At 46.5% G+C, this 26,461-nt stretch overlaps 1 protein-coding gene across 2 annotated transcripts in view; it reads left to right on the top strand.

Moving 5' to 3' along the window:
- SOX5 (SRY-box transcription factor 5) overlaps positions 1-26,461 on the top strand; it is a 349,663-nt gene that overhangs the window by 194,807 nt on the left and 128,395 nt on the right. For both annotated transcript variants that reach the window (XM_044452207.1, XM_044452206.1), the window contains exon 6: positions 13,949-14,034. In XM_044452207.1, the coding sequence (XP_044308142.1) occupies positions 13,949-14,034 (86 nt within the window). The remainder of the gene's footprint in view (positions 1-13,948; positions 14,035-26,461) is intronic.

Genomic DNA, 26,461 nt, shown 5'->3' with positions numbered 1-26,461 from the left:
AAGGTTCTTTTCCCATCATGAGTATGGATGGAGAAGCACACAGCTCTGTAGATCTGTGCAAAATGAGCCAATCCCACTGTGAGCACAATAAGTATGGAAGTTACACCAATGCAGTCTCTGGTGCACAATTCAATTCTCTTCCTCCTCCATCATCATAGCAACATTTTATATCCTTTAATAATCTGTCCAATGGTCTTATCTTTGATCTCGGGCAAAGATGAGAGAATGGAATGATCCTGTTCAGATACCAGCCAGCCTAGAGGAAACCAGCATTCTCTGGTGCAGTGTTCCCTCTTGGGAGTTGTTCCCCCCTGAGAAAATGCTGTGTTTCTGCAGACCACAGGGCTCCCATCTTGTCTTTTAGTGGTTCTATTTTGCCTGCGGTCCTGTCAACTGAGTTTGTTATCCAACTGAGTGGTTGAAAGTAGGGTTCAGGGTGTCCGTGAGATCTCATCCAGAGATTTCCTGGTTTGCGGTGATTGGTACATGAGAGAGGCGAGGTCCCAAGAATCCTTGTTCTCATCAATTTAGAACTGACAAGTGAAGCTGGACCTCAGTCCAAAGGTCTAGTGAATGTTTCCACGTTGGTTGGATGGAAGCCGACTGCTGGGAGAACACACAGGCCGAAGGAAGGACCTCTTCACATAGCAGAGGGTTTCTCTTCCATGAGATGCAGCTCTGGCCACCACCTTGGAGGGTGGGCAAATCCATGAAGGAGAAGGCTGCCCATGGCTACCAGTCCTGAAGGCCATGTGCTATCCAACATGAGAGGCAGTGCACCTAAGTGCAGCAGTTGCTGGGGAACATGGGCAGGAGCGTGCTGTTGCTTGCACGTTTCTGGTGGACAGCTGACTGGCCGTTGTCTGGCCACAACACAGGACTAGATGGGGCCTTGGTCTGATCCAGCACTGTCGCCATGTGCTATGTGTCTTCAAAATGCCGATTCATATACAGAGGGCTGGCACTGTGGAGCGGCAAGGCTCACCTTCTCTGGTGCTGGTACATGAGCAACAAGACTCCAGGCCAAACAGCAACAACTACTCCTCTCCCCTGCCCCCCACTCCAGGCCCACTCACTTCCAGGTCCTTTCTGCATGATGGGTCACCTCAGGTATCCTTCTGTGATTCCCCTGAAGCATGTAATTCAGGCTTATCCCATGTCCCTGGCATGGTTAAGTTGAACACGGACACCTGGAGGAGAACGGAGGGCCAGAGACGCCCAGGGGAGGCCTGGTGGGGTGTTACGTGCACACCAGGATAGCCAGACAAAGGATTCTACATGACCACATCCTTCACCCACACCAGCATGCACAAAAAGGAAAAATGTGTGACTGTGCTGTATTTTACTTATTCCGGATACATACAGATGCACATGCATACACATATGGCCTCACAAGTACATGTGTGTGACACACACATACATAAATACACACACTTTCCTTGGGAGCATAAAGCCCAAGCATACAGATCAGATTCCTTTGAAACACATGCCTTTCATAATGCCGATAAAGCAGCCACTGTTTGAAATGACTCTTCTCCCCTCCCAGCCTTAAAAGAAAGAAAGAAAGGAGAGGGGGGACCCTTAACACTGTTGTAGGGGAAATAAGATTTCCTTCTAAAACAGCCTGTTCCCTATTTAATGAAGAGGTTTAATTTGCCCTTTTTGCAAGCAACTTCCAAACAACATGCAAGTCCCATTAATCTCAACGGGAGTTCTGTGCATAGATCAAGGGTAGCATATGCCTCTCAATTTATGGGCTAACACAAAGCATGAGTATCTTTATAACAGTCTAAGGTTGAAGACTGCAGATTAATCCTTGAAGGGTTTGCTTTCAAAGCAGTGTGTGTGTGTGTGTGTGTGGATTTGGGCAATTTCATTCGAGCTGTATGCTCTGTATTCTTGTGCATCCCTGTCACTGAGGCATGGGTTATTTTAAAAAATAATTTTAAACAAGCATGGGAGGATGGGCATCTGGGCTGCCCACATTTCAGCAAACAGATTTATCTTCATCATGAATTTCATAAAACCGGTTTTATTCATTTCCGCTTATCTAACTCTTCTGACATCAGTTTCCTATCTAGCTATCTAAGAGGCCCCTTGTTCTGGGCGCTTCTGTCTTGGATTCTTCTGTTTGGCTTTATTATGTTCGCATCAGTGTATCATTGACCAATTCATGAATCCATCAATTGTTTTTTGTTAGCACAGTATTCAGCGAAGGAGCAGATGAATTCATTTCCACGTCAAAAGGGCTTAGCTGGTGATAAGTCTATTCCAAAGTGTTAATTTTCAAGGTTGACTTTTTTCTTAAAGAAAACTCAACTTCATAACTGTAATTTGTAAAGTTTTAGGGTTGATAGGTAAATGAAAAAGAGCACCTGGGGACATACTAATTATTTATTGGATCAGTAGCCTGCTTTTGCAATAATGAAATGGCATCAAGAAGACTAATAAATAATAATAAGAATCGAACTGTTCAAATTAAAATGTGGTAAAAAGGATCAGAAAACAAAGGCAGCCAGAACATATTTAACTGTCCCCTCAGCAATAAAAGGTAAAAACGCTGCTTAGCAAAACAGACCGGCTTACACGTCAATGGAAAGGTCTTGAAAGTGAAAGGGCAGCGAAATGAGAGCCGATCTAACTTACCTCTGCAGGAAGTTCCACCAGTTCATGCTCTCCTAAAAACTAGAAAGCTTCTGAATATGCTGCAGCTTTGGATTTTGTGGATAAAACCAGAAATGTTTCGGTGAGGTAGCTGTCTTTCCCTCCCTCCCTCTCTCTCTCCCCCTCTCTCTCACCCCCCACAAAAGCCCCGCATCTTAAAAGATATTTTGGTGCTATTTCTGTGCTGAATTGGTTCTGCTTTGCCGCTGCTGCTGCTTGTTTCTTGCTGCAATTGTTACGTGAGCGATTTCATACAATCAGGGTGTGTGCAGTCGAGCAAATGAATTCACAGTGCCAGAGTATCTGTCAGGCAAGTGAAGGCAATTGAGAGTCAGTGTAAGCGAGGGCCGTGTACACAAATAATGTGGCACAATGCAAGAAGTACTGGAAAGGCATTTCCCCCTTTTCCTCTCTCTTTTAGCATCTCGGAAAATGGATGCGCAAAGAGGGGAGTTTTTTGGTGCAGCGCTGAATTTCATGAGGTCCTCTTGTCTCCCAGAACACTTTCAGGGAGTAAACAGGAACAGCCATTTACCAAGTGATAACCTCCCATTAAGGTTACATAACCACTTCATAAGCTAGTTGTGTGTATTTCCTTGCCAAGAGCTGAGGAGTGTTTTAACACATCTTCAAGCTAGATCACACATTTGGGAAGCAAGGAAGTGGTCAAACCAGCTTGCAACAGCTATAAGCACATAAGGACGGAGTCATAACTTTGTCCGTGGATGTCCATGTTTGTTTGGCAGGGTGCGATTTGGGTCAGTTTGTTCCCAGGCTCTTGGGTAGCTTGGCTGTACCCTTTGAACGAGCCACACTTAGCTAACCACAGCAGACAGATTTCCCTTTCTTTGCATGTCAGCTGAGACACCCAGGTTCTTTTAGCTCGCCAGTAACCAAACTACCCATAGTGCGGACACGTTGTGTTCTTCCCCAAGTGGGAGACACAGTGATTCACGTCACCGAGTGTGTAACTTAAAGCTGTGCTGAATATCATTGTGGCTCTATTTGTAGGCCTGGAAAAGGTCAAGAATGCATCACATTAAGCATATCTGGCAGATTCAATTAATCCCATGTTTAACATAGTGTGACGCGCTGTATGTATGTTTGCTTTTCAGCTGCTAGTATATTAACGGCATGGCAGCTGTGTGGCACCTCACTTCCATGAGGCTGACATGACATCACACGTTTTTGTCACCATGGAAATGAAAAAGAAAACAGGACCGGCCTTGCCTATTGGCTGAGGGATGCCCTTAAGAGCTGCATAGCAGGGAGCAGTTCATCCATCAATAAAGCTGCTTTTGCTAAATTTCTCCCTCCATGGCACATGGAGGTTCAGATGTTCTACTGCACAGGTGGAGCTCCACCAATATTGGATCGAGCCCTTGGTGGTTTATTGGACCTCAGGGCTGAGTTTCAGAAGTGCTGCTTCGTTTTGGGGACGAGGAAGGCTTAGCTACTGTGCTAAGCCCTGCCTGCCTGCCTGCCTTGCTTCCTTCAAAGCTTTTCTATACTGTCCTTCACTGAGTCCCAGGATGGCAATACAATGCACAGCATCAAACATCAATTAACATCAAATAAAACCCATCTCCAAGCAACCTCAGAACTTAAAATATCAGGAAAATGAAAAGGGGTTGGCCTGGCACTGAAATGAGCAAGGTGTCCGTGCCAGGCAGACCTCTCTGAAGAGCATATTCAATAACTGAGGTGCCACAGCAGAGAAGGCCCTTCTCCGGGTAGCCACTCTCCTGATCACCTTCAAAGAGGGCTCCCAGAGCAGGACCTCTGCCTCAGATCTCAAGGGACGGAGGCCACATAGGGAAGAAGGCTCTCCTTCATATATCTTGGTCCTAAGCCATTTAGGGCTTCATAAGTCATCAACACCTTAAATTGACCTGGACTTCAACTGGAAGCCAGTGCAGATGGTGAAGCACCGGTGTTATATGTGCCTGTTAACAGCTGCCTCCCACCAGTGACAATAAAGACAGTTTTTGAGACTCTCCTCAGTTCCAAAAAGGAATTGGGATGCCATGGAAGTAACCACAGTGTCTGAAACAGTCTTGATGGCAGCCCACATACCACTGAGCTGGTGGTTAGAGAAACAAGCAAAGACAAGCAGAAGGAAACTCTGAATTACTTCTTGGACTGCTAGTTTTCTGTTGCACTAGCAAAGGGCCCCGCTTGCACAACAGAACGAGCAGTATTTCTTCACTTTTGGAGGATTATTTGCCTGCTCTTTAGTCAACGGATCATTCTTATAGGGAAAACTGCCACAAATAATGTTGGGCACCATTTAGCCTATGCTAAGCTCTTTTAAGCCCCATTGATTTCAATGGGGAAATAAACATTTGCTGCCTGTGCCCATTATATGAGAGTCAGATGTCGTCAGCCTGGGCTTTATGGATAGGATGCCTTCGTCCCTGTTTCAGCCATTTCCAATTTGGGGGAAGGGGGAAATTGACTATATAATAGGTACTGCGTGCATTTCTTACATATGCGCTCAGTGTAGAGAGGAACCTTCAAAAAGTCAAATTTGCAAAAATAAAGCCCAAACACAGTTATTTATGAAATATCTAATTACTCTTTAAACTTGGCACAAATGGATACGAGTGTGGACAAGCCAAGTCTAATAAAATTAAAAGATGCTGAATTTACCATTTGACGGTTTTCTGAACAATATCCTCTACATCCAATAAAAGAAAAATATGAAACTCAAAGTTAATTGGTTTCTCATAGAGGACAATAAAATTAATGTTTAGGATTTAAATACCATAAACTTCCCCAGGCAGATTTGCTGATGTATCTCTGTTTTGTAGCCCATCACATGTTTCATTGTTTAATGGGGTATCATGTGTGCTCTATTATAATGTTTCTTGTACACAAGTCCATGGGGCTAGCTTAGAAAATACTCCTGACTAATTTCTGATTTAACTGCTGTCAGCTGATGTGCAGGTCATTAATTATTGCCAAGCCCCAAGGGAGAAGGGAGACGATAAAGTACTGATGCAGATTTTTAAAAAACAAGGTAGTTGATACAAGTAGCAGAAATATCTAGGACATGGTGAGCCTGGACAAAGAGAGTACATTTGCAGGATCTTGTCCTAAGAGAAGACAGTTCTGAAGTGACAGATGCCGATGGGTCCTATTTAAGGAAAGTCTTAAGTGGGCAACCGTGAAACACACAGGATGGACAGTAAGACCAGAAACAGTGCATATGATGGAACATGAAGGCTTTCTGGAGGGGTTTTTTTCCAGACTTTCCCACTTTGCTTCTCAGTATTATTAGCATTATTATTTATAGCCTGCTTTTCCAGCAAGACTATTCCCCAAGAAGCTTATCATTAATAAACACATCAAAGGTACCACAGATGCAGAACAAGCAGGGTGCTTCTGGCAGCCTCTTCAGGTCTCTGGCCATTGATGGCATTATTTAGAGGAAGAGGGCAAAAAGAACTGTTGGTGGCTGCTGGAGATAGCTGGTGGCGAACACCTGGCCTACAGAAGCAGGCATTCCATGGACCTCTGAAGGCTTCTTGTCCCTGGTCACTCATAGACTTGTCCATGGAAGCTCAGCGACAGGCTTTTGAGGTTCCCTGGGCAAGGCTTCCCCAGTTGACCATTCCCTCGACAAGTCTACCTTCTCACTGCCATTCTCACAATCTCTTGTAACTGCTGTCCTCATTCTCAAGTCATCACGTCAAGATCTTTCCAACAACCCACCATATCCCACCTTGATAACTCCCATCATGGGGAATCTGTGATCGCTTCTTGCTCTTCAGCGAGGCTGCCAGTTCTCCCACCTCCCCTGCCGTATTTCCTGTGTACACTGTTAGACATACACATATGTATGCAGTGTCATGAAGAAACATGCCTGGACATGAGATGTCAGCTACCACTGAGCAGCAGCCCCCCGCTCTGGTAGGCAGCCTCCAACTCATCTTGGTGGGCCCTCCTGTCACTGCAATGTCCTGCACCGTCTCGTAGTAGAGAAGGTGACCTTCAAATGCATGACCTCCCTGACCATTTCTCCTATTAGATATTATGGTACAGCAGCTCATACATACAACAGCCTTAAGGGTGGTTTCCCCTTGTATCACCAGGTGGTAACATCAGTTGATGGAACTGTAAATATGGGCGCCACGCAACTTTATTTAGGTTTATTCAGTTAATTAAAATGGGATTTAATGAAAATTAGTGAAGCGGTTGACAGCCCTAACAAGAAATAGGAGTGTTAAGATCTTTGGGTTTAAGGCTCCATGGGTTTAAGGTTTAACCCATGGAGTGCTTCATGTCTCCAAGAAAGGGCAATAGGAGAAGGCATCCAATGCTCCTGTGTACCGCGAGTCATCAGCCTCCTTCACAGACGCATAGCTATGACCTGAGTTTGCTGCACCTGATCATGGACAGCTGGTTACAGGGCCCATATGCCCTGCCCCTGTTGCTGCTGCTCCATTGGAAACTGCTTGGTACTGAGTCAGAGCCTTGGTCCATCTAGCCCACAATGCTGGCACAGACTGGCAGCAGCTCTCAGGGGTCTTAGACTGGATGCCTTCCTAGCCCCTGCTTGCAGATGCCAGAGATCCAGCCTGGGACCTTCGACATGCAGAGAATTCTCTTACCCCTGTGCCACATCCTCAGCTGTCCATCTGCCCTATGAAGAAATAAGCAGCTGGGAGGGTTGAGAAATTCATTTTGTGGAGTTTCTTCTTCAGGTGTTCTTGATCTGTACCTCCAGGAACTGAACATGGATTGAAACCCCATTTGTGGTTGGAAATCCATACAATTCTGAGCTTGTGATGCATTCTGCAGAGCAAAAACAAACATGTGCACACTTTTGGAAACCTTGTAAAGGAAGCTGCCTATTTCTAAAATGAACCAAAGTACAGGTTAGTTCAGGGGTGGCCACCTGGCAGCCCCCCAGACACTTTGGCCTACAGCTCCCATCCGCCCTCACCTCTGGCTCTGCTGACTAGGGCTGAGAGGAGTTATGGGCCAGAACATCTGCAGGGCCACAAATTCCCCACCTCTGCTTTAATGAATGTCTGCATGTACAAAACTGTGCACATCTAAAAGATGCACACACAGAAAGGCGTACATCTGAAAAATGTGCAGAAAGATGCATTCACACTCCTGTGCAGGGAAGAGTGAAACTCTGCAGAACTGGGAGGAAGTCAGCTTGGAGGCAGAAAGGGGGGATCATTAGTAGCATCCGTCTTGCCGGATCCACAGCTGCACCGCCAGCCCCGCCCCCGATGTGCGCTGTGGGACGGAGGAGGAGGAGCAGCACCTTCCTCTTGCGTGCCCCTCTCCCTCTGAGCAGCTCGTTGGATTGGGCCCAGTGGAGGAAGACAGCAGCATGGTGGAGGCAGGCCCACTCCAGGAAGGGGTCCCTGAAGACATCTTGCCAAAGGGCCCCCAGAACCTAGCCCTGTCTCTGCAGGAATGCATGGAGACGCCAAACCATGGGGCCATCTTGGAAGACGGCATGTGCGTTTTTGGCTTGCTTGTGTGCTTGTTGCTGTGGCTCCTGTCTGGCACCATCCATTTGTGCTGGCGAGGCTGCACTTGCTGCTCCCACCGGGAGGTGATGGACGTGCACTTGTGAATCCGGCCAGAGCCTCAGAGAGTTGAGATGCAGCAAACAAACCCATGGTCCCATTTAAAGTGGAACTGACCTGAAGGCTTTGCCTGTTGGGTGGTACAGAAATTGGGTGTTCCAGAAATTTAGTATATTGTTAAATAGGTATGTATGTATGTATGTTATTTAATCAATATATACCCATATTGATTAGATTTGTGTCCCTCCTTTCTAATGATAAAGATGGCACTTGAAGTGACTAAATGCAACTCCAAGTGGTTTACCCGGAAATTAAGAGGCTGGTGGTCACAATGTCAGAGGGCTATATATCCACTCCAGATTTTAATCTGAACTGTAAAGGAACTATGCATACCGGTGAACCTTATGCCCCCAAATAGGTCTGGCATTTAAAGGTTCAGGGTCAAACAAACAGAGTTGTTGTGATAATATAATGGAGCTGTGCAAGCTTCCTTGGGTTCCTCTGAAAGGGAAAAAAAGGCAGGATATAAATACGATGTTGTTGTTTATTGTTGTTACTATAATAATTGATTTTTAATTAATAAATTATTGTTAATGATTAAAATTATAATTGCAATTATATATTATAATGGTAACAATAACACACATCCCAACTAACTTTGAAACCATTGACCTCCACTGGAAATCGAGATGCATTGTGAACTGTGTTAAAATATGTAGTGACTGAAAAAGCATCTTTCATCTCTTTTGGTAGAAAAGTACAGCAAACAACTAACCCTGATAATTAGCAGCAGGGCAGCATGTTCTTGAGATGCGGCCTTCAGATATACAGCCCCATATAGATGCGTGCATGCATATTTTCCCTCTATTAGCCAGGGGAAAGCAGGGTCTAGAAGGGAGACTTACCGCTTCCGTTTAATCAAATGTACCATGACCTTGCTTTGCGCCTTTCTAATGAACGTGCGCCATTGTAAGTCTTGTTTCCGGAGACTTTGCTGGGCCAGTAATTTCTGTTAGCACATCATTGGGCCATGCACAAATGCTCCAATGATCTTTATTAATGGTGTGGAAAGCTTTTTAAACATGTTGTCATTTAGAGCAGCCAGGAATATAGAAAGGCACAACACATCTGTGTTAACGGCAACTCTAGGTGTTCGCAACTTCTTCCTTTATTTTCTAGGCAAGAACAAAAGGGGATATTGGGAACAGCAGTTCATGTTTTTATTTATTTATTTTATTAAAACATTTTTATGCCGCCCCATTCGCCGAAGCCTCGGGGCGGCTTACAACAAAAAATTAAAATAACATTTTAAAATATATACAATAAAATCCAAATATATAATATAAAACATACACTATAAAACAAGCCGCCCTGGCCAAATAAAATTCAATAATATTAACATTTAAAATACTGCTTAAATAAAAAGGTCTTCGCCTGGCGCCGAAAAACAAATAACGACGGTGCCAGGCGGACCTCTCTGGGGAGCGCATTCCATAACTTAGGCGCCACCGCTGAGAAAGCCCTCCTCTGAGTAACCACCCTCCTAACTTCTTCCATGGAGGGCTCCCGGAGAAGGGCCTCTCCCGCCGATCTCAGGGGGCGGCTGGGCATATAAGGATGTAAGCGCTCCTTCAGGTAACCAGGACCCAAGCCATTTAGGGCTTTATAGGTCATCACCAACACCTTGAATTGGGCCCGGACTTCAATGGGAAGCCAGTGAAGCTGACGGAGGACTGGAGTCATGTGAACATAACGTCCAGTCCCCGTCAGCAGCCTGGCAGCTCTATTTTGGACCAATTGAAGTATCCGGACCGTCTTCAAGGGTAGCCCCACGTAGAGCGCGTTACAGAAGTCCAGACGGGAAGTCACCAACGCATGTGTCGAGAGGGGGTGGGTAAAATTTACGAAGCTCCAAGGATCGTTTTTTAATGTAAATATAAATTCAGAATTAAATGGGAGGGCTGGGTGCAGGGGAGGAGCCAGCAATTTTGAAGAGCGTTACTGCAAATGGTTCTTCTTCAATGTATTGCATGGTACAGAACAATTCGGTTCGCGGACAGAAAGTTTGGCAAAATTTTGCTTCCGTTCGCAAACTCCGCATCGGGTGACAAACGCGATCACGGCCATCTTCCCTGCTCTGACATGTGGCCGCGGCTTCCTCTAGTCAAGATCGCGGTCGCAGACGCTCCCTCCAAACAGTAACCTCCTTCCCACCCACCTTCCTGTCCTCCACGCCAGAAGTCGCCTCAAGCAAGACTAGTGTTCTCTCTCTTCATACTGTACTGTACTTTGTTTCATATTTTTGTGGTTAAAAAAAATGTACATAAGGTTCAATGTAACCTTAGTTACATTGAACCTTATGGGGAAATTTGATTCAGTTCGCGACCAATTCAGTTCATGACCAGAATCATGGAACGAATTAAGTTTGTGAACCGAGGTACCACTGTAATTATGGGGACGTTAGCCAGACGGGACAGTCCCTTTTTAAAAGCAAAGGGACTGCCACCTTTGCACCTTTTGCATGCACACATAAGGGACAAGAACAAACAGCTGGGCTCTTTCTGTTTCCTATACCCCCATGAGTTCTTTGAAATGTATGTATTATTTCTTTAAAGTATTTTTTCAATTGCCCCTTTGTTCATGAGCACTTGAGGCAATCTGCAATGAAACCATAAAATGCAAAAGGAAAAAAATAACAAGGCAGATAAAAATATTCCATGTTACACCAAAACAAAGGAACCCTCGGAAAGCAAAGAGTTGCCCGAATCACTGGAAGCCAGGAAGATCAATTACTAGTGAACTAAAGACCAATAAAGAGGGCTCCAACCTAATAGCAAGGGAATTCCACAAGAGGGTTTTTGCTGGAGAAAAGTCCTTGTCATGAGTCCTCACAGACTTCCCCAGAAGGTGAGCCACATAGCAGGAACTCAGAGCATGGAGAAACAACTCCATATGAAGGAGGGAATCTTTCAGAAACCTACCCTCAGGCATTTAGGGCTTCATAGAAACAGCATCTTGAATCAGGCTCAGGAATATCTAAAAAGCCAGTGGAGCTGCTTCAAGACTGATCTTGCATAGGGACATAGCAGAAGTTAGTTCATGTGAACATGTCTCGTTTCAACCCAGGACATGAGCTTGAGTGTAGTTCTCAGATGATGCTTACATGTTTCCTTACTTGAATTCCAATTTGCACTCTTGCAGAATCCACATGAAGGAAAAGTGTGCATTTGCGGTGTATGTATTTAAAAATGTGCATTTTCATGATAGGGAAAACACTTGCATATCATTGTCCCTGCTGTGGCCTCCTTGCCCTGAAAATCATGAAGCCAGTTTATGTTCCCCAGCAAAACATGTTCAAAAGGGAATAAGGAGTAAAGTTTAAAATGGTGAAAGCTCTAGCTGGTATTATGTGTGACCTCCCCACTCCTTGCCCAAATATCAGAAGTTCTCTACCCCAGTTGTTCTTCACCGCATATACACCAATGTCACAGAAATGCTCCGTGGAGAATGTCGCACAAAGCCCTCAATTTAAGAATCCTTGTTAAGGTCCAAGAAGCAAAGTACAATAGCTTCTCTGGGATCCTTGCACTTGGAACTTGCTGTTGGTAAAGTTTTGGCCTTCGTAAAAGTCCAGGACCTGCTGCTTTGTCCCGTTGCCTCTGCTGCTAGCATAAGAAAAGAGCAATCTCTGAATACATGAGCTCAGCTGATGTTCGGAGGGATTTGGGTTTAGATCATACAAAGGTTCTTATTTCCAGACCAAAGGTGGTTGGTTTGGAAGCCAACCCATTTCAAAGCCTTCCCATTTCAAAGCCTCAGTAGCATGAGTGCAGAAATGGACCTGCCAACCATAGAAATCAATCTAACATCTAATCAAGGAAGCCATATAACCAAGTTCAGAGATACTTGCTGAAGATGATCTTTGCCAATTCTAATTCTAACCTCCCAAGGTAATGCTTGGATGGGAACATAATTATCTTTCCAATTTTGCACTTCAACAAATTTTACAATGCAGTCCTCTCAAAAAAGCATGCCACAATGCATTTTAAAAGTGCATTTTATGTTTGATAACATACATTTAGAAAGGTGCACTTTGCAATGAAATACATTCATAAATATGAATATGTGTTTAGTGTTTCAAAACATATATTTAGATGTGGCTCTTACATTTACACAATTAATCTTTTGACTGAAAAGTACATTTTATATGAATTTTTTAAATGTATGTTAATACAGAGGTAAAAAAGAACAGAATTATGAACATTCAAAATGGACTCGGGTTCATCTCTTCCTGTCCAAGTAGAACCAGATCCACTGTGAAATCTCATGCATACAAGATGTTATGTGCGTTTTTAAGCAAATTCCTGCAGGCAGTTCATTAGCACACTTTTTTCAGATGCTAATAGACAAGGAATTACCTACCAAATCAGCACACCGGCAGGTAAACACTTGTATAACAGCAGAAGTGTTGATCATGAAGGCATGAACTCTGGGACCCTGTATCTCTCTGCTGATGGTCAGTTCCGTGGATGGGGTATCCCTGCCACCACCACCCCAACCAGAGAAGCTAGTATCTGAACACAGTAGTACCTGAAACCAAGCATGGCTAGTTCTGCATCAAATATAAACTTTCTGAAATGGGTTTTTACAGCAAATGTTACTGAGACACTGTCTTCATGATCTTGTGCAAGGCAAGCTATTAAGGGCGCAGTTCTACCACCCAGGTGCATATAGACCTCTGAACTTGAGGCTTAGAAGCATCTTCTGCTTGGAAGAAGACATTGTGGGAACTATTTGCAGCTCCCTCCAGGGATTCTCTCGAGAAACGGCCATGGGGAAAGGAGGCTGGGGCACCAGCTGGAACTGGCAGAAGTCTGCGGCCCTAGCCATCTGCCTCCCTGCCCTACAAGCAGCCTCTTTTTTCCCCTTCCAAGGTCTGGCTGCGACCTCCAAGGCAGCATGCTGCCAATGAGGTTCTTTCTGTCTTAGCCGCCGGGCTGTGGGACGGGGCTTAGCTTTTGGAGGCCAAGCATCAAGGCTGGAGGTCCTTCAGGCTCAGGTTGTGAAGAAGGCTACAATGCTGGGAGGCCGTAAGACTGCACCCTAAATGAACATGTTATAGGACACACCATCTTGGTGGATGGGGAGAATGTAGGTGTGAGTCTTTGGTGTGACTTACTGTGCGTAGAGGACACTGCTATGCAGGAGTACCCCCTAGTTCCACGTGTGAAGCAGCGAAGAGCAGAGCCCAAATAACTGGCGTTCCTCAGAGTGAGATCCATCTACTTAAGTCACTACCTTGAACGGCTTGTAAATTTGTCTGCATCAAGTGTCATGATCTTATCAAGGTTGTGCTGTTTTCCTTTTTCCTTTTCTTTCTCTTTCAGAGTTGTGTTGGATTTGTTCTTTCTTTTCACTCCTTTTCTTTTCTTTTTATTTTTGAAGCTCAGCCCTCTGATCAATGTGCACTTCCCCCCCTTCCCCATTTCCCTAAATACATCATGAAAAAGGATGAGGTTTCCGCCTTAATTGCTTGTGCTTTTTATACACATTCCTCTCTCAGCCAGAATTGTGAAGAGTGTTAGTAAAAAGGCTGCACAATAGAGCTTTTCATTAGGCCTCAGCAAGGCACACAAAAGAAGGCTTTTGGAAAGAGTGAATGCAGGAGTTTAATTTGCAGGTGGAGAGTAGATAAAAGGTGCTGACGCCTCTATTATTCTCTTACTTAGGTGACCCTTACCCTGTTCAGCTGATCCCGACAACCATGGCAGCTGCAGCTGCAGCAAGTCCCGGCTTAGGCCCGCTCCAACTGCAGGTAAGTCTGGATGCGATGCTGGCAGAGGCAAAGGTTAAATAAATATGGAAAACAGTTTTCTCTCCCATTCGAGCCCCATGAAATCTACAATAGACTTTCTCTCCCCCCCCCCCCCCCCCCCGCTGTCCTTTGTGGGTTTTATATTTTTGGCACCCCCCTTTTCATTTACATATCTGCATCTGGAAGTCGCTTTCTTTTTACCTGGAAGAGGCAGAGTTTTGAAAAGAATGCTTTCATACCCGTTCTAAGTGTGATTTTGTTTCTTTTAGTGGGCAAATTCATTATTAGTAACTGCACCCCCTCCACACACACACACACACACACGCAGATCCTTTGCTCCCTGCCATGATTTCAAATGAAGGTTTAAGTTGTGGAATGATTGTGGTAGAAGAGAGCAAGAAATGATTGACTCCCTCTCAAAGTATTAGAACTCAGAGCTGTTCAGTGGAGCCGATGGGCAGTTGATTTAGAAAGGGCAGAAAGATGCACCTTTTCCCATGCTGCAAAATTGCTTAGGGCTTGCTTAGGAACTCCGCTGCCACCAACAGAGGTGATCCCATGGCTTTGAAAGAGACTGTGAAGGGTCCGTCCGTTCGTACGTATATGTTACGTTGGGATCCTGTCTTCCTTCCATGATGGTAACAAGGGAGGCATCCAAAGATGGTCCGGGTAGCCTCTCTGCCAGGCACCAAGCCTGGTTACCTTCAGCAGGATGGCTTTCTGATATGCCTTCGTACCTTATCCAGTATCCAGAGAAGCCCATGTTGGCCAGAGACATGGCCTCCATATCAAAGCAGTGTTTCATGTCTGTCGATTAGCAGTTACTGGGCATGGGATAGCGATTAACTCCTTGTTCATTTCACATGTTCAGTCAGAGGCAGCAGTAAAATCTTGTGGAGTAACAGGCCAAGTCCCTCCATTCCACCAGGCAGGGGGCCTGCAAAGATAGGAAAGGTCTTCTGCTTTTTTGTAGAAGCAGAGAAACTCTTGCTCCAGGCATAGAAACATAGAAACAGAGCGAGTCAGAAGGGGTCTCCCGGGCCATCTAGTCTGACCTCCGGCACCAGCCGGCTCCGCTCATGACATGACCACCATGTGCATGTCCAGCCTGTCCTTGAACACCTGCACCGATGGGGCCTCAACGACCTCCCGTGGAAGCCCATTCCACACCCTCGGGGTCCTGACTGTCAGGAAGTGCTTCCTGGCATCCAAATGGAACCTTAGCTCCCTGAGCTTTGCTCCGTTGGAGCGTGTCCTGCCTTCCTCTGCAGGGGAGAACAGGTCTCTACCCATCTCCATGTGACATCCCCTCACATACCTGTATGTCACCAACATATCCTTTCTGAGTCTCCTCTTCTCCAGGCTGAAGAGACCCAGTTCTCTCAGTCTCGCCTCATACAGCATCCCCTGCAAACCCGTCACCAACCTTGTGGCCCTATGCTGCACTGACTCCAACCTGGCTATATCCTTTCTGTAACGAGGGGCCCAAAACTGAACACAATACTCCAGTTGTGGGTGTACCAGATTCATACAGAGTGGTAGTAATACCTCTCTGGATCTAGAAGCCACACTTCTGGCTATGCAACCAAGGGTGGCGTTTGCCCTCTTGACCACCGCATCACACTGCTGACTCATGTTTAGCCTGCAGTCAACCAGTACCCCGAGGTCCCTTTCACAAGTGCTGCTCTCCAGCCACTTGTCACCTAACCTGTACTTATGGCAGCTATTCCAATGCCCCAAGTGCAAGACCTTGCACTTATCCACATTGAACACCATCCTGTTGTCTCCTGCCCACTTCCATAGTCTGTCCAGATCCTTTTGGATCTGGAGTACCTGCTCCTCAGTTGTGGCCACTGCTCCAGTTTTAGTGTCGTCTGCGAATTTGATCAGCAGACTGTTCACCCCTTCTTCCATGTTGTTAATGAAAAGATTAAACAGGATCAGCCCCAGGACAGAGCCCTGGGGGACCCTGCTTGTCACTGGCCGCCATCCCGATGATTCCCCGCTAATGGTTACCTTCTGCTTTCGGTCAGTCAACCATGCCCTAATCCACCGGACAGTGCTTTGGTGTATCCCAAAACTCCTCAGTTTCTCCACCAGGATATCATGGGGCACTTTGTCAAAGGCCTTGCTGAAATCCAGGTATAGCGCATCCACTGCATCCCCTCCATCTAGCCATCTCGAAACCTTGTCATAGAATTCCACAAGGTTTGTCTGGCAGGACCTGTTTTTGCGGAAGCCATGTTGTGTGGCTGTCAGCCTCCCTTCCCTATCTAGCATCACTAGATTTCTCTCTATTATGAGCCATTCCATTGTTTTTCCTACAATGGATGTAAGGCTAACCGGTCTATAATTCCCCATGTCCTTTCTACTACCCTTTTTGAAAATTGGGACCACAGATGCCACCCTCCAGTCCTCTGGAACTTCACCCGTTCTCCACGAGGTCTCAAAAATGGAGACCAGCGGGGGTGAGAGAAGCCCTGCCAACTCTCTAAGTACTCTCGGGTGTAACCCGTCAGGGCCTGGTGCCTTTGTAATGTCCAATGCCCTGAGGAGCCCCTCGACTTCAAGAGGGGTGACTCTAGTCTGTGCCCCTAAGTCCCCGGCCTCATCTAATCTCCTATGCGGATATCCCCCGTCCTGCTTTGGGGAGAACACAGAGGCAAAATAGTCATTTAGCATCTGTGCCTGTTCCCTCATATCAGTCACTGGATCTCCTTCCTCCTTATTTAGTGGTCCCACCACTTGTCTCCCCTTCCTCTTCCTATTTACATGCTGAAAGAAACCCTTTTTGTTGCTCTTGATATTCTTGGCAAGTCTCAGCTCGTAATCAGCCTTAGCCTTGTGAAGAATCCTTCTGCAACAGGCCTCCTCCTCCTGGTATACCCTTTTGTCTATTTCCCCCAGTACCCATTTCCTAGGGAGGTCCCTCTTTCATCTAATCCCTCTAACCACCTCCTTTCCCATCCATGGCAGCACTCTCCGCTGCCTCCCCAGCTTACTGACTAGAGGTATCGTCAAGGCTTGCGCCTCCAAAACCTCCCTTTTGAGTGCTATCCGCCCCTCCTCAACTCGCTTACCTTCCAGTAACCTATCCCAGGAGACTTTCCCCAGTCTGGCCTTCAGTTGGCCAAAGCTGGCCCTCTTGAAGTCCCAGCTTCTAGTGCTCGACCTGCTGCACGTCCCCAGTCCCCTGATCTCAAAGCAAAGGATGGAGTGATCACTCGCATCCAGAGCTCCCCTAATCTGTACTTCATCTATCAGCTCCTTCCTATTGGTCAAGACCAAGTCAAGGATATTTCCCCCCTCGTTGCCTCTCGGACCCTCTGTGTGAAAAATGCTCCCTCAATAGCTTCTTGGAAGCGACGTGACCTGGCTGTCACCGCCAAGTGAGTCTTCCAAGTAATACCCGGGAGATTGAAATCTCCCATAATTACTGTGTCTCTCCCCCGAGATATCCTTAGAATCTGGTCTGTCAGGACATCATCCAGGGTCTCAGGTTGACTTGGAGGGCGATAACATACCCCCACTGTCAGGTCTCTTTCCCTGTCAAAACCCTAAGTTTCACCCAGACTGCCTCTACCGAATCCCCATCTGTGCTGCATTCTCTCTCACTGCATCCTATCCCTTCCCTGACGTATCAAGCCATGCCCCCACCTCTCTTTCCCTTCCTGTCCTTTCTCAAAAGGTGATACCCTTCTATGTTCACGTTCCAGACTTGCCTTTCATCCCACCAAGTTTCTGTGATTCCCACCAGATCATACCCTCCTATTCCCAGGAGAGCTTCAAGCTCCTCCTGCTTGTTACCCATGCTGCTAGCATTGGTGTACATGCACCTCAACTCTTTCCCACCGCTTCCTTTCCTTGGAGTTCCCGGCCTCCTCCTTCCTCCCATCCTCCCTGATTCCTGGCCCCTCTCTGAAGGAGTCCTGTCAGTCCCTGCAGTGCCTCTAAAACCTTGCTCCCAGAGCCCTGATCCTCCCCCCACACTTGTCCAGCGCAGACACGTTCCTGGGGGGGCTGAACCCCCCCCCCCGGCTCAGTTTAAAGTCTTCCGGACGAAGCTCGCTAGAGCATCTCCAAAGGACCTTTTTCCGATCCTCGTGAGGTGTAACCCGTCCCTTGCCAGAAGTCCATTGGCAAGAAACCGGGAGCCGTGGCCGAGGAACCCGAAGCGTTACTTCTGGCACCACACTCTAAGCCAGTCGTTCACCTCGGGGGGGCCCCTGTCCCTTCCTGGCCCAAATCCCCGGACAGGTAAGATTGATGAGAAGGCCACTTGGGCCTTCAGCTCCCTGAGTTTCTTCCCCAAGGCCTCAAAGTCCCTGGTGGTCCCAACCACACCCTGCCTGGCCACGTCGTTTGTGCCCACATGGATCACCAGGAGCGGCTGGTGACCCCCGGAGTGAACAAGACGCTCCGCTCTGTCCTTCACATGCCGGATGCGTGCGCCCGGCAGGCAGCAAACCTCCCTTGTCTCCAGGTTGGGGCGGCACACCGCCGGCTCAGTGCCCCTCAGTGGGCGGTGGGTGGCCGGGCCCTGGCCCTCGCCTCTCCTGCAGCGGCCCCCTTGCCGCATGACGTCTCAGGCTGGGGGTCCTGCTGTTCTCCCAGACGAAAACCACTCGCACACACACACAAGGATAAAATAAACTTAAATTTAAATTGGAAGAAAAACAAAGCACAGCACAAACAAACAAACAAAACCAACCAGCCAACCCCTGTGTCCCAGGGAAGGGAGTCTCCGGACAGCCCGGGACGCAGCCAAGGGACGCAGACAAGAGACGATGCCTTATCAGTCCCTCCGGCCCGTGGCCCCGCCCCCTGCTCCCTCCCAGCCCCTCTGGCCCCGCCCCTTCCTCTCTACTGCTCCTGGCCCTCTGCTCCCCTGCCCAGCTCCTCCCTTGCCTTCGCCAGTCCCCTGGCCACTCAGCACCCTCTCCCAGCCTGTGCCTCTGCTGCTCTGCCAAGAGGTCAGAGCCAAAAAAAACTCTTTGCAGCTGCCTGTTGGGAGGACTTGGTTCACACTGGGAGCTGCCTCCCTGGTGGAAGGAGAAGGTTTTCTGTGTCGTGTGATCTCACCATTATGCTTAGCTAAATGCATGAACAAGAACGTTCATAACCTTACTGCAGAACCTGGCAGTCTGCTCCCTGTTAAGAGTTGCCAATCAGAATGGGTTGCCAGTCTGGACCTATGGTGATGGCTTCGTTCTCACTGGTGCAGAGAAATTCCCTACGTTAGCTCATATTATTAAACTTAATACATTCATAGGACCACAGTATGAATGTCTTCCTGGAGGAACACAGGAAGTGGCTTATACTTTCACTGTTTGTCTATTCAGCCCAATGTTGTACACTCTTATTGGCAGCACCTCTGTAAGATGTTCATCAGAGCTTTTCCCCCTTTCCTTCTACCTGAGCAATTTATTGCACATGCCAAAGACAGAACCTGGGAATTTCTGGATGCAAACCATGTGCTTTCTCCCTGCATTGTGATCCTTTCCCAATCCAGGGCTGATAAACTGAACTGATTGTATTCTGGGGCTTAGCGGACAAAAGGTGTAACAGTGCTGCCATTTTGCCATTGGTTGAACTAATATGATGTCACAGAGTAGCAGGGGCAACCAAACCTGACTTCTAAAGGGGGCTGATCGTCCTTAGCCTTGGAACAAAGAGCAACTTTTGATAAATTAGCTAATACTTTTGTGACAAAGCCTTTTGAACAATAAGACTTTTGTTTGCATAGATCTCAAGAGCAGTTTCAAGGCCTTGCTTCTTGATTGTCCTTACTTCTCTTCATTGGTATTTGCCGTTGCAAACAGCAGCACAAGTACACAAAACCTCCGTGCCGGTCCGCCACATCTTCCACCCCCAGTGCCCTTCTACTGCCTGCCTCCAGAGCAAACCCTCTTTTGTTTGGCATCAATATAACTTGACCTTTTTGGAAAATGCTAGTGCGGGGAACGAATCTTACGAATGTATACGCATTCCCTAATCACAGCTGGCTACATCCTGCAAAGTATTTCAAGAAATTAGCAAAAGACCAGCAGAGCCAAGGTGCACTAAATCACGATTACCATATGTCAGAGATTTCAGAAGACCAATTCATCGTGCCAGAATCACCATGTTAAAAATAGGTGGTGCCTGTTGGATCTGCCCCACCAGCAATGGGTTAGTAGGTTTTCCTGGCTGTCTTGGTACATGGGGCCGTCTCCCTTTCGGCCCCATAGATGGGCTAGCTCGGTTGTGAGCGAGTCTGAGCATCCCAGCACTTGCTGTGTGCTGTGCATGACATAATATCACTACAGTAAGTCACTCTCTTAATGAGCTGGAGAATAGATGGGAGACAATGAAGATGGATCTCTCTGCAGTTGAGTCAGCTGAGTGCCAGGGAAAGAATGGTCAGTATATGTGCTTAGAGAGGTTAATATATTCACTCCTATTGTGCCTTTATATGAAAAGCGACACTGTGGTCCAGTCTCTGATTGCACGGGATACAAATACCATGGACAGGATGAGAATTGTTTGGGACATAAAAGCAATGCTGCGCATGTCTGCCTTCCTCCTGCAATGATTTTTCAGTCCTTGTGAAATGCTACAAATAACCACACCGAAGGCAAAGACTACAAAGGCCGAGAAAGAAGGAAAAGGGAGGCATGCCAGCCATGGTTCTATTGTTATGGCCGAAAGTTTGGCAATCAGAGAGGCCTTTCCAGAGGGGAAAAAGCAGTCGGTGATAAAAGAAAAGCCGGATTTCAGGATCTGGCTCTATCGTCCTCCTGACTATTATAGTCAACAATCCCTCTGATGGTCCATAAATGAAAGCAGGGACAACTGCTCTGCATGAGAACCTGGCCGGATCCACAGATGTCCTGGTGGGCACTGGATGGTCATGGGCAGAGCCCAGCAAGTCCCGGGCAGACTCCCCAGGAAGAAACAAGCAACACCCAGTTCATCCATCAGCTGCTTTAAGAGAGAAAATCAGACTTGGTAGATACTGTGGAGTAATTGTTCTATTTTGGTCTTGAGGCAAAGAGGGTTTTTCTTTCCCTTTTTAATTCTCCCAGACTTTTTAAGTTAATACCCCTTGGGTATTTTTAGTACACTGTTGTGACCTGGTGCTATGCTTAGTGCTGCTTTAACTATTGTTTATTGTGTTCAGTGTTTTGTAAATCAGTGCAGTATTTCATTGTCTTGATATGGTGTGAATTGCCCTGAAATCAATAATTAAGGGCAGCATATGCATCTTCTGAATAAAGGCTACAGTGTGCATGTGTTGCGTGGCAAACGAGCAAAGTCTCCTGGCAAGGAAAGGAAATAGAGACATTCAACATCTCTCTGTTTTTAAGATTATAGTTTGCTTCTGGATTTTCTAGGTAAAGGCCTTGGAATATTGGCGAGATGGTGGAATCTGAAAAGAGAGCTATGCAGATTAGGTCTAGCAACAAAGTGGCCCCTGGGAATATAGATATTGGACCTTCCTGGTGCAAACTATGTTCATGGAGGGACAAGCCCTGCTGGGGGGGCGGGGAGTAGCATGGCTTTTCAAGAGGAAATTTTCTTGCACTATTGGAGTTCTTTGAGAGTATCAATAAGCATGTGGACAAGAGCAATCCAGTAGACATTATTTACTTGGAGTTCTAAAGGGCTTTTGAAAAAGTTCCTCAACAAAGGCTCTTGAACAAACTAAGCATGAAATAAAGTGTGTGTGGGGGGGGAGGGGGTGTCAGGTCCTCTTATGGATCACTAACTAGTCAAAGAGCAGAAGACAGAGGGTGGGAATAAATGGCAACTCCTCCCAGTGAAGACATGTAACCCGTGTACTTTCATGAGATTCTTTATTATGGCCAATGCTTGTCAACCAAATGATTTAGAATTAGAGCCAACTAGCAAAGTGGCTAAGTCTGCTGAGGATGCTAAACTTTTAAGGGTGATGAACACCAAAAAGGATTGTTAGGAGCTCCAAAATGATCTCTCCAAGCTGGGAGAATGGGCATCAACATGGCAAGTACAGTTCAAGGGTAGAGTAACATATGTTGGGGGAAATAATCCTGAAGTATTTGCTGATGGGATATGAGCTAGCCGTGGCTGAGCAAGAAAGGGATCTAGGGATAAAAGTTGACAACTCAGTGAAAATGTTGGTCCAGGGCACAGCTGCTAAGAAGGCAAAGTTCATGCCAAGCATAATTAGAAGTGGAACAGAAAATAAAACTGCTGAAATCTTACTTCCCTTACTCAACTCTTTGGTGAACTACACATGGACCACGCAGTTCTGGTCACCTTGCCTGAAAAAGGACATGATTGAGTTAGAAAAGGTACAAAAGGGGCCACAAAAATGATCGGGGGCTGTAGCAGCTTCCCTGCGAAGAGTGTTTACAACAACAGGGACTGTTTGGCTTAGGAAAAAAGCGAGTCAGGGAAAACATGGCAGAGGTGTGCAAAAGAATGTGTGGTGTGGAGAAAGTGGAGAGGGAGACATTTTTCTCCCTCTCCCGTAACAATTCTACCCCAAAGGGTCCTCCTATAAAGCTGATTGGTGGGAGGTTTAGGACAGATGAAGGGCTTCTTCACACAGCGTATAGTTAAACTATGGAATTCGCTACCATGGGAACTGGTGATGGCCGCCAAGCTGGATGGCTTCAAAAAAGAGATCAGAGAGATTCACAAGGGCTGTCGGTGGCTACTAGCCTTACTGGCACTGTGCTTCCCCCTTTACCTGTGCTGTCAAGCTTGCATGTGCCATTGGCCGAGGAGCTTCGGCAGGCCAGTATCTTGCCTTGATCCTGCTTTGGGGGTCCTGTGGGCAGCTGGTTTGCCACCGTGTGTACAGAGTGCTGGACTAGGTGGACCTTTGGTTTGATCCAGCATGGCCTGTCTTGCATTTTTATGTTCTTGTGTTCACTCTGTACTATAGCTGAGAGGGAAGGTGATAGTAATAATGTAGTAGCAGGTAGATCTCTCTCTCCTTTGGACTTCCCGCAAGAGACATTTATGGAGCAGCAGGAGTTCTAATCCTTGGTGCTTTCCCTGCCTTGAGCTGCAAAGGAGTAAACAGACCATTCATTCACTGTACCAATCAGTTCATGACTTCATTGATTCCAATTCTGCTCTCTGTACCTTTGTTTCTTGGAACTCTAGAAAGAATAATTTCTACCTGTTCCCTTTTTTCTTTCTCCCCTCATTTCATTTCCCCCAGTGTTGCTCTTTAATCCTTTCCAAATCTTTGTGTACCGATAGCAGTTGTGGTGCAGGTTTTTGTTGGAAGGGATGAAAGGGGGAAATGACAATGTTGCTACTTCTGTGCAAAGGCCGGCACATGCTTTCTGCATTGAAAGACCCCTGACAAACCTGCTTTGAGCGGACATGTGTTTTGAAGCCCTTCTTCTCTCTGGGAGTCCCCTACTGCGCTGTCCTACCCATCACAGTTAGCCCTAATTGGCCGTTCTTCTTGGCATTGCCTGCCGAGAGGCTAATGACTGGATGAGCAGATACATTAAACCGCCCTCCCTGTTTTTGTGGCAGTGGAGACTCAGTGCTGAATGTAACTTTCTGTGTTAGAGGCGTTGGCATTTCTACCATCTAGGTCTGAACTTGCTTTTGTGCAGTGGAATGCAGGCCCTTTGTTGCCTTTCTTTGCAGCGATGCTGCTGGTGGGTTTGTGTCTCCTACAGAGCTTTTCTTAGGTGCTGTTTGCCTGAACTCACATTGGGTAGAACTGCCCCAGCAGATTGCCTGAAGTGACATTTTAATGTGAATGCAGAGGCTCCTGTTCGAGTGAAATCTCCAAGGCCTTTTGAGAGGCACACACACACACTCTCTCTCTCTGCCCCCACTATTATATTAAATTATATCCCTCCTATTCCCAGTGAATGGGACTCAGTGCCACCGTTCTGGCTGGCAAACTTGCACGGTAGTCGGATGGGCCACATGTTCCTTCCAAGGACCCACAGAGCACACGAACGCAGGTAGTCAGACAAGTTACATGGCAGGTGCTCTGCTTGCATGTTGGGAGTCTACGGTTGGCAAAGAAGTCTCCATACTGTAGGCAAGGTTGAGAAGACCTGGGATGCAGGTTGCTGCTTTGAGTCCTTGTTCCGGCAAAACATCTCAGGAGTTGCAGGAAGAGCAAAAAGAGGTTCAGAAGGGCAGAACCATGTGCTCCTCACACACCTTCTGCAAGTCTTGTATGTTGATCTAGCTACTGTTTCTATGCTAAAAATGGTGTCGGAGGAAAGAAGTGGGGTAGGTGAAATCAGTGCTGTTCAATCCATCCACAGTTTGCCTCCTACCTCTGCTTCTTCTGCATCACTGCAGGGCTTCAGACCTGCAGGGGCGGAGGTGGTTCTATCTTTGGAGCAGAGGAATTTCAGGGAGAAGGAATAAGCAACCTTCCTTAGGCTCACTGTGTCTCCTTTCCAGCAACCACCTCACAAAGGACCAGCAGTGCAAACAATCCACAGAAATAACGCACTTATTTCTACCCTGAGCTTCCACTTCTGAGGGGCTCTGGACAATCTTCTGAGTGGGATGGGGTAAACTGGTGTCTGCAACAGCTGGGGATTGGACCCGAGGACTTTCATGACCTCTTCCAGCTCTACTATTCTATGATTCTATGATCCTTCATGATGCTGCTGCTCAACCTTAACACAACCTACATGCTGTCTGAGATGTTGCATTATCCAAAGGCTGTTTACCTTGGGACAGCAAGTAAAGCAGGGATGGAATGGCCCTTAATTTACCGTATATACCAGCATATAAGACAACCCTTGAAACTGGAAATAGCGATGCAAAATTCAGGGACCATCTTATACAGGTGATACTTTTTCATCATGCAGTAGGGCCAAGTTCTAAGTTCAGTTCTCAGCCACCCAGAGGATGCCTGAAACTACAGGACCCCCACAAAGGTAGAAAACCACAAATATCTCTAGAAAAAAACTGCATATTATCTCTAAGGAGTACCCATCTCTAGGGACTCTGCTTGGGGATGCCACACTCTTTCTCTTGGCACTAGCTAGCCTCACTCACATGCTTTGTTGCTCAGTGGACATGAAGACTCTAGAGATGTTCACTGTTTTCTTCTAGAGATATTCATGTTTTTTTCTAGAGGTATACCCTTGCTGCTGTTAGTCACGAAGTTGTGTCCGACCCATCACGACCCCATAGACAATACTCCTCCAGGCCTCCCTGTGCTCCACCATCCCCCGGAGTCCACTTAAGCTCACACCAACTGCGTCAGTGACTCCATCTAGCCACCTCATTCTCTGCCGTCCCCTTCTTCTTTTGCCATCAGTTGGTCCCAGCATCAGGCTCTTCTCCAAGGAGTTCTTCCTTCTCATTAGGTGGCCAAAGTATTTGAGTTTCATCTTCAGTATCTGGCCTTCTAAAGACCAGTCAGGGTTGATCTCCTCTAGGACTGACCGGTTTGATCGCCTTATACAAGTATATAAGAGAACCCTTGAAACTGGAAATAAGGAAGCAAAATTGGGGATCATCTTACATGCCTGACATGACAAACAGCAGAAGACAGCTTGAAATATAGACCTTGTCTTATACACAAATCACTTATATACAGGTATATAAGGTAGCTCTTTGTCAAACACACTCCCTCCTTACTTTTGTTTAATAGTAGAGACTAGAAGGGCAATGGAGCAGACTTTTCCCTTTGAGAAGGGTCAACCAGGAGCCCTTGGGTGCCATTGCTTCAGCAAGCTCACGTTGAGGAGGGAGCTCCTTCTCTCAGTCCTCATGAATGGACAGGCTTCAGGGTGGTCGAGGATCCTTCCCCAGAGCCTCGGCTAAGAATATCCTCTTTTCACGGGTGTTCTTCTTGCCTTCAGTAGCTAAAACACAACTTTAAATAAACAATGCAGGCTTGAATTTACAGTCATAGGGGCTGACAGTTCATTCGCCATTAAAAAAAACTGCTGCCTTACCTGCTTGTTTAGAATGTCTTAATTTGCAGAAGGACAAATAATTAATGCACTGTTTAATTGCTGTATTAGACAACTAACGCAGTCCGCTTGTGCATGGGGAAAATATAAACAAAACAAAAACTGGGTTTCCAGACTGAGAACAAACATCTGGGCAAAATAAATCGAAAATAAGAGCTAAATACTCATACTGCAATGTTTTGGATTAGTATTGCCAAAAGATGGCAGGCATCCATCAGCCATTAGCTCACTAGATTCCTTTAATATTAATATGCACATTTCTTGATGGACATCGCAAATGCTGAAGATGATAATGACAGTGAGCTAATAAGGCAGCATAGTATGAATGTTTCCTATTGGCCAACCCTAAAATTGGTCTCGAATGTATAATATTAACCTAGATTGGGCATTGCACTCTCCATTTATTGCCGATGCTATATTTAGGTGCATTGGCTGCGAGATACTCGCCACCTGTTCTGCCCAAGGGGTAGCCAAAA

The sequence above is a fragment of the Varanus komodoensis genome, unplaced genomic scaffold (genome assembly GCF_004798865.1).
Source record: "Varanus komodoensis strain SLA01 unplaced genomic scaffold, ASM479886v1 scaffold70, whole genome shotgun sequence".
Lineage (NCBI taxonomy): Eukaryota > Metazoa > Chordata > Lepidosauria > Squamata > Varanidae > Varanus > Varanus komodoensis.
Note: the sequence above shows the minus strand (reverse complement) of the source record. Positions and strands in the feature narration are given on the sequence as shown.